The 7,797-nt window shown below is 54.0% G+C and overlaps 1 protein-coding gene across 1 annotated transcript; it reads right to left on the reverse strand.

Moving 5' to 3' along the window:
• Positions 1-3,507: 3,507 nt before the first annotated feature.
• tekt3 (tektin 3) lies at positions 3,508-7,367 on the reverse strand. Its single transcript, XM_057058142.1, has 7 exons — positions 6,088-7,367; positions 5,592-5,675; positions 5,433-5,503; positions 5,202-5,345; positions 4,816-5,038; positions 4,133-4,287; positions 3,508-4,042 (listed from the first exon to the last, which is right to left on the reverse strand). Exons 1-7 carry the CDS (start codon positions 6,655-6,657, stop codon positions 3,826-3,828), a joined length of 1,464 nt encoding a protein of 487 aa, XP_056914122.1. The 5' UTR covers positions 6,658-7,367; the 3' UTR covers positions 3,508-3,825.
• Between the last annotated feature and the right edge of the window lie 430 nt (positions 7,368-7,797).

Here is a 7,797-nt window from a genome sequence, read left to right on the forward strand (position 1 = left end):
CAGTGTGGGTCACCAGCGTGGGTCCCCACTGTGGGTCACCAGCGTGGGTCACCAGCGTGGGTCCCCAACGTGGGTCACCAGCGTGGGTCCCCACTGTGGATCACCACTGTGGGTCACCAGCGTGGGTCCCCACTGTGGGTCACCAGCGTGGGTCACCAGCGTGGGTCCCCAACGTGGGTCACCACCGTGGGTCACCAGCGTGGGTGAGAGTGCAGGTGGGCGGCTGCTCGGCACACCGGCGGTGTGAGGCAGCATCTGGCCTTCTTCTGTGTTTGACATGACTCATTTCCAGCGGGGGTGTGGCACACACACACACACAAACACACACGTTCCACCCCCGCCAGCCCCTGCTGTTAATGTGTACGCACAAGCACACACTTATAACTGGGTGTGAATGGAATTCTATGGGGAGAGGGGAAAGTGTAAACACAGTGAAATATGGAATCAGGGAGAATATAGCTGACAGGCATCTCTGGACATTCTTTCCAAATATAGGATCATCCTTGCGGGATTCTCTGGTACAAGTCGGACTCCTTTTTTCCCAGATTTTTCCCAGTCAGATTTGGGTTGTGCATCCCTCAGCGTTGACTCACAGGCAACTCACACGCTCAGCTCCGGGCCGAGGAGCTGCCTGACCTCAGATAACCCCTGTCAACATCCTCTCGCTGCTCCTTCGCCACTTAGCTCACACTTCCTGGATGACCCTCTGTGTGTTTCTCACTCACACGGCAAAGTGGGGGCCCTTCTGTGTGGCACACGCCACCCGGGGGGGGGGGGGGCACGGACGGGACCAGATCGTTGTGACGGTCGGGGCCTGCTGGGATGCAGCTCTGTATTGATGACTGATTGGTTTCCATGGTGAACTGGGTCCACCTTCATCACATGTGACCATGTGACCAGGTTTTCTGGTTGGGGAGTAGCTGTGCCGGCGCTCCCCCTTCCCATCCCCTTATATGTCAATGTTTGTAAGACACTGACAATCAGCGTGGTGGACACGGGAGTGTTAACTTTACAGTGTTTGTGAAGCCGGGGGCTGAGGCCAAACTCCCCGGGGATGAGGAATGTGGCGTCTACCCTTTCACGTCGGCCACAAAAACTGGCACGGCTCGTTTTCAGGTTAGGGCGGCGTTTGGCGAGCGGCGCGCGGCCAGGGTGGTAGAAGTGAACCTGGGCCAAAGACGCGCTCGCGTTACAGTAATTCCATCCCCGTGCCAACGCAGGCGAGCGCGGGAACAGATGCGGCGCCGCCAGCCAAGAGGCGCTGAGGCGAGCCGTTAGCATGCATGCTAACTGCACCCAGCATGGGTGACTGTTGGACATGAGCCATTTGATCTTTGAATGAAGCGTGGCACTGAGTCACAGAAGTTCCCCTTTCATTTGTTTGTTTCCATGGTTCCACATAAAGATGTTAAAAATATCTCCCAAAAGCGGCGTGAAGTCACGCCGCCGCGTCAGCCCCACTTTACTGTGATTCAACAGGAAAGAGCGCGACGCCCTGCCGTAACCGTACCACCCGCCTCCTCTCACCCCGCTCCAGGGTTGCGGGTCAGTGCTGCGGAATTCTCCGGAATTCCACCCGTTCGTGTAAACAGGACCTCCGTTTATATACATTGAGCTGCGCGTACCAGTGGTGGCGGCTGCCCTCTGGACTCAGGTTATCTGCTAGCTAATCAGCCGTAACGCACATGCAGTTATGTGCAGAATGTTTGCGGAGTATCGACTCCAGGTTTAACACTTCTCCTGTGGGGGGACGCACGGACACGTGACCGCGGGCGCCGTGGCGCTGGGCCTGGCCGTTGGTACCAGAAACCATAAAGAAAAGTTGTGGATCTTATCAGAGTCTCCAGCTTCCTGTGGCAGCTTCCCGGCGGTTAGCGTATCGTCGCAGCAGCCCTGTTTCTTTTCCTCGTTGGTCCCCGGCCTGCAGCAACGGACAAACCCCAACGCTTAATCCTGATGAGCCACCAAGCAGCCTCTCGAGGAAACTCCGGGTGGGAAAAGCAAGCGGGAAGAGCAGCTTCCTGTGAGTGCTCAGAGCCCGGCTGACCTGGGCCGCGACGGCGGGCGGACGCACAGAAACCTGCTGTAACCTGTATTTCAAGATTAAAAAAGAAGATCTGCGCTCAGGTCTTTAGCGCGCCGCGACGGCGCGTGAAAAACGCCAAATAACGCGGGGGCGCAGGTCGTCTATAACGAGAAGCAGGGGGCTAAAAATAAACCGCCAATATGTTGGGACCGCTGGGAGAATTCCAGAGTACATTCCCCATACGCCGGGGTGAGAGGGGGTCAAATAGGAAGGCCTATTTGTGTCACGTCCATAAACAGCACCTCGGAATGAGCCTGAGAGGAACAGAACCGGGCCTCGGCTCATCGTGGATCTTTATGTCCATCCGGGCCGTAAAAGCAGAACCTGGACAGTAAAGCCGCTCGGCTCTTTGCTAGCTGTCACTGTGTTTCATTACAAGGCGATGAGAACCTGGGGGGGGGGGCGCTTTTGATTCCAGCTAGACAACAGGGGGGTTCTTTCTTTGCGGTGCTCGGGCTCAGGAATGCAGGTTCCGAGGTCGTGCAGGCCCGCGCACACACACACACACACACACACACCACACACACACACACACACACACACACATACACACCACACAGGGCAGCAGGGACCTCCTGCCACAGAGGGACGAGGGCTGAGTTCTGTTATAAAGTTCTGAGTTCTGTTATAAAGTTCTGAGTTTGTTATACTCCTGTGTTGGGAGTGTTTGCTCTTCAGCTGGGACTGTGACCTACAGGACGGCTGTAAAACGTCACACCTAAATCAAAGTGCAAGTCAAACACAGGCGCAAACGCCTTATCGCCATGGTCACTCCCTCCCCCCGGCCAGGAATCCGTCTAGTAAAACTGTTCTCTTCCACACTTTTGTTTAACTCTGGAGCTGCTGGAGGGATCAGGTGTGATGGTGGAAGGGTGGGAGGCTATTAAATTAAATATTCCCAAGTCCTAGAAAGCAGATCCAGGGCTGGAATGTGGACCGAAGTCATCAATCTCATTAAATATCTGTTGAGCCACGCCTCCCCCAAGTCTGAGACCGTACTGTGGTTCTGGAAGCACCTCCAGATGTATTCTGGATCCAAACCTTCCTGTTCTTGCCCTTGATTGGAATGCCATCACTGTAGCACAACAAGCTAACGCTAACCACACATTAGCAGGATTTAGCAGTTCAAACTGGTTTTAGGTCTTTGTTTAGATGCTGGTTGAGGCCTCCGGTCCTCTCTGGACCAGAACACCAAGGAAATGAGATAATAATGGAGTATCTGTTCTATAAAATGATGGGTTGGGCTTTTATATATAACTCATCAGTTATTGGTCAAGGACATCCAGAGAGGGACGTCAAGAAAAGACGCACAAAGTCGGCATGATAGAATGTTGGATCAGGTGTGTGTGTGTGTGTGTGTGTGTGTGTGTGTGTGTGTGTGTGTGTTTGTGTGTGTTTTAGTTTGACAATCCAGACTTCCAGAAGTTGTTTTTATCTGTATCTGAATAAAATAGAGGACAATAATGAAGCTAAACACAAACCACACTGTGGAGCTTCCTTGAATTTGCTTGATTGGGGCAAATCTCCACACACAACACCCTTTTAAAACAAGTACACACACAAGTACACACACAAACTAGCTTAACCAGAGTTTGAGACCCGGTTTGGTGAAAGTGTTAGGAAGTGTTGGGGTTGTGTGTCACGTCACTCTAGAACCGTTCCAGTCAAATAATCACGCTAAATCACGGCAGAACAACCGGTCCAACCCCAGAGATCCCTCTCAACGACACAAAGGGGCTTCAACTGTAGCCCGCCAGGCGGGGCATGCTGGGGAAGCTCTTGCGAAGGCTCATGCACTTCTCCTGATCCAGGAACAGTGAGTTGGCCTTGATGGACAGGTCGTGCTCCAGGGTGACTTTGGTCTTCAGCAGGGTCTGCAGGGTGTTCTCCGCCTCCGACAGCCTCTCCCGAAGCTTGTAGACGGTGTCCTCGATCTCCATCACCTCGCTCACCAGACTGGACAAGGACAAGGAGAATCGTCGGCCTGAGCCAGAAGCCTGAGATGAATGAGACCTTCCATCCATCCGTCAGGTCTCCTCTCAGTACCTGTGATGGGGGTTGTCTCTGCACAGCTCCACGTTGGGCCTGCGGGTCCTCTCCTCCAGGCGGGTCTGAGCCACCTTCAGCGGGCTTTCTTTCTCTCTGACGGCCCTCTTCAGAGACTCGATCAGCATCTCCGTCTGGAAGATCTCCTGCAGAGTCTGAGGGGGGACACGTGATGCACTTAATAATAATGGGGGGGGCAGTAATGTTCTGGACAGGCTTGTGGAGTGGTCCGTTCTGGCCAAACTCAGCTAATACGATCTGTTGGTGAGGCCCTTCCCTTCTGCTCTTTCCTGAGCTTTATGAAGGCCCGTGTGCCTCACATCAGTTTCTGTTAGCTTAGCAACCCGGCAACGAGTGGGAGGTTCAAAGTGTTAATCTCAGCAATAAAGCGGAGAACAAAGAGCCTCAGTGTAGAACACGCCCGACCAATGACAGTGGTATCTACGAGCATTCCGCACCAGTTCTTTACAGTCAACAGCACCACCGGCTCCTTCTGAAAGACTGGAGTCAACCGAAGGTCACAGACCCCCCCCCCCCGTTCCAACGAGTCCACTTCATCATAAGAACTATGTGGTTTCCAGAGCTGGGGAGGGTCCCAGCAACAGCCCTGTGGTACCGGGGAAGCTAGGAATGCTACAGAAAGGGGGATCAACACCGTTACTTTTCAGGAATGCAGGGGATACCTTAGCTAGGTGTGTCTGGAGGCTGTTCTTAGCATCAGCGGTTTCCGAGGTCCGGTTGGAGAAGGCTACATTGACACAGTTGAACTGGTTCCACATCTCGCCGGAGGTGGCGTTCATCAGGATTTCGATCTCATCCCTCAGTTTGTGGGAGGCGGCGCGTTCGCTCTGGGAGCGCAGGATGTTGTCGTCAGTGAACCGAGACCAGGACTCCGGCAGCGAGAGCCTGGGGGAAAGAAAGACGAGCGTCAGCAAACATCAGAACCGCCGGCACGGTTCTGTTGACAGGTGCTCCCGTGCTGGTTTAAACAAACACGAGGAGCTGTTAGCAGCGGCGTGAGGTGATGAAACGGATCCCCGGGGATCCCATCTCATAAAACTCTACTCACGAGGGGTCCAGCCTCTCGATGCCTCGGTAGAAGCCGATACCGTCGGACGTGTTCCTCAGGTGGTGACACCTGTCGTCTATCCTGTGGGCCGCCGCCTTGTCGCTCAGGTCCTTCTCCAGCTCGTGTTGGGCGCCTCGGTTGGACCTGCGCCGCCGCGTTAGAAACACAAACCCTCAGAGCTCTGAACCCTCAGAACTTTAAACCCTCCGTTCCTCGCGTTCCCACACTCACGCCAGCTGAGCGGCGGCTCTGTCCAGGTGCCGCCTCATCCGGTCCTGACACGACTTGATGACCTCCACCTCCTTGTTGGAGTCGCCGGGAGCAAGAACAGGAAGAGAGGCGTCAGGTCCCAGGTGAGACGTGCGGCGAGCACTGCTGCGCTAAAGTTACCTTTATGAGACTTTTCTCCACGTCATCGTGCACCAGGTCGATGGACATCCGCTTCTCTCTGTGGTACAAACACTCTTGAGAAACCTATTGACAGAGTGATTGTAGCTAATAAAGGTTTACGTGGTAACGTACAAAAACACCATCCAGCTGTTGATTTAGCCTTTAAATTTAGCCTCAAATGAGCTCGGCACAGTTTGTCTGCTTTCTGCTGGTTTGACTGGATCTGCTGAGGAATGAATAATAAATGAAGCAAGACCCCGCTGGTTCTCCAGTTACCTGAAGAACACGCTAAGGAATCCTGCCGCCACATGATCTTGGCGTAACAGTTCTGCGTGTCATCAGATCTGTGGCCCGTGGCGCCGAGCTGAGCTGCTCTGACTCTTCCTGAGATAGCTACTGTTGCTACAGCCAAGCCAGGAACCTTTGTGAGAACTGCCCCATCACATCCCCAACCCGTGAAGCGAGCCCAAAGGTAGCGCTTTCCCTCCACCCTCACCTGAAAGGGCCCCTCGGTCTCCGCCAACGCCCTCTCCAGCCGCCTCTTCACCTCGGCCAGCGCCGTTATCTCCGTCACCATGTTGTCCAGCTCGTGGCTCAGCTCCGACTTCCAGAAGACGATGCTGTTGAGGCGCTCGCCGATGTTCTTGCTGCTGTTTTCCTGGGTTCTTCTGGTCAGCTGGTTCTTGTCCTGGATCAGCCTGACGGTGTCTCTCCGCAGTCGCTCGGCACTTTTCCGCGACGACTCCGACTCCCTGTAGTTGTTTTGGTTGGACTTGTACCAGTCGTCTGGACTGTAGCGCGTCGTCAGCACCGTCCTGTTGGAGGGATAAAACATGGTCTTGGCTCGGACCAGGTCCAGATTCTCCCTGGGTACGCAGGAGAGGGTTGGGCCGGCGTTGCTGGCCTGGTAAAAGTTGTTGCTCTTCCACAGGCTGACGCTGGGATTCACGGCCAGGGCCGACTTGGTGTGGCGATAGCTGGCCGCCATGGTGGAAATGGCGGGGAGAAAGTGGCCGGTTTTTGGCCGAGTATACGTCGATGTCAGAGTGGATCCCATCAGCTCCATGTTAGCTCGCTGCTCCGGAGACTGCCCGAGCAGGAAGCGGTCGGTACGAAGGCAGCAGGAGTTTCACCTGGACCCGGACGTTGACATGTTGACTGTCGGAGGTTGACGGGTCGACTTGCTGCCGTCCGGACCTGGAAATGAGCTCAAGAGCACACTAAAGGTAAGCTGAGATGCATAATAGATGGGCAAGTTAGCGAGTCATCCGCTCACTCAGCCAATAGTTGTGCAGAGTCATGGGCCGCAGGAGTCGCCCCCTCCAAGATTCCTGTTGACGCAGAAGCGGTTGCCGTGGGTTACCGAGGGAGGCTGCCTTCGATTTTCAGAGGAATGTCGAGAAGGTGCTTTTGCCACCCTCGGTGATAAGATTTGAATCATCTTTAATGGTTGGAGGAGATTTTCTGCTTGATGAGGCTCATTTCATACCTTCGCAGGTCGAATGGAATGAAGCAATCTGAGCTTTTCGGAGTCGGTTTGGTCTCCTAGCAGCGTCCGGGGGCTGTGTAATCCATACAGTCGCCCATCTTCTCAGTCGCCCTTTTAAAGATTCATGACTCAGGAAGAATCCACACAAACCCCTGTCGCACAGCACAATAATCTGTGTTGTGTTACACAGTGGAAACGGGGATCGTTTACACTAATCTGTTCTAACGAGGAGGAGCTGGACAGACGATAGCCCGCCGGCCGCTCCAGAGTCGGCCTGCTGGTCGATGAGTTGATGTTGTCGCCTTTGGCTACATTTGAGCCAAAAGGACATCTTTCTATTCGCCAGACACACTTTAGACCTCTGGGCTCCCACTGTGAGCACTCCCATGGGTCAAAGGTCACCAGTAAAGGGTCTGTAACCTTTCAACACTAATATGTAGCAGCTAGCTTTATTATCTATCATATTTTATTCCACATCATTGGACAAAAACTAGAAAATATTTCACTTATCCACAGAAGAGCTGTTATTTTGGCCACAGGCTGAAAGTGGGCGTGGCTTGATGGTGGCTTCAAGGCGGCTGATCTGCGCTATTTCAGCCGCTCAGGGGTCAAACTGCTATTGTCATAAAATGGAGGTTTGTATTTAGAATGGAATGACAGGTCAGGGCTCCTCCCCTCTCCGCCAGGGCATCACTTAACATGGCCAGGTTGCCTGGT

The sequence above is a fragment of the Takifugu flavidus genome, chromosome 1 (genome assembly GCF_003711565.1).
Source record: "Takifugu flavidus isolate HTHZ2018 chromosome 1, ASM371156v2, whole genome shotgun sequence".
NCBI lineage: Eukaryota > Metazoa > Chordata > Actinopteri > Tetraodontiformes > Tetraodontidae > Takifugu > Takifugu flavidus.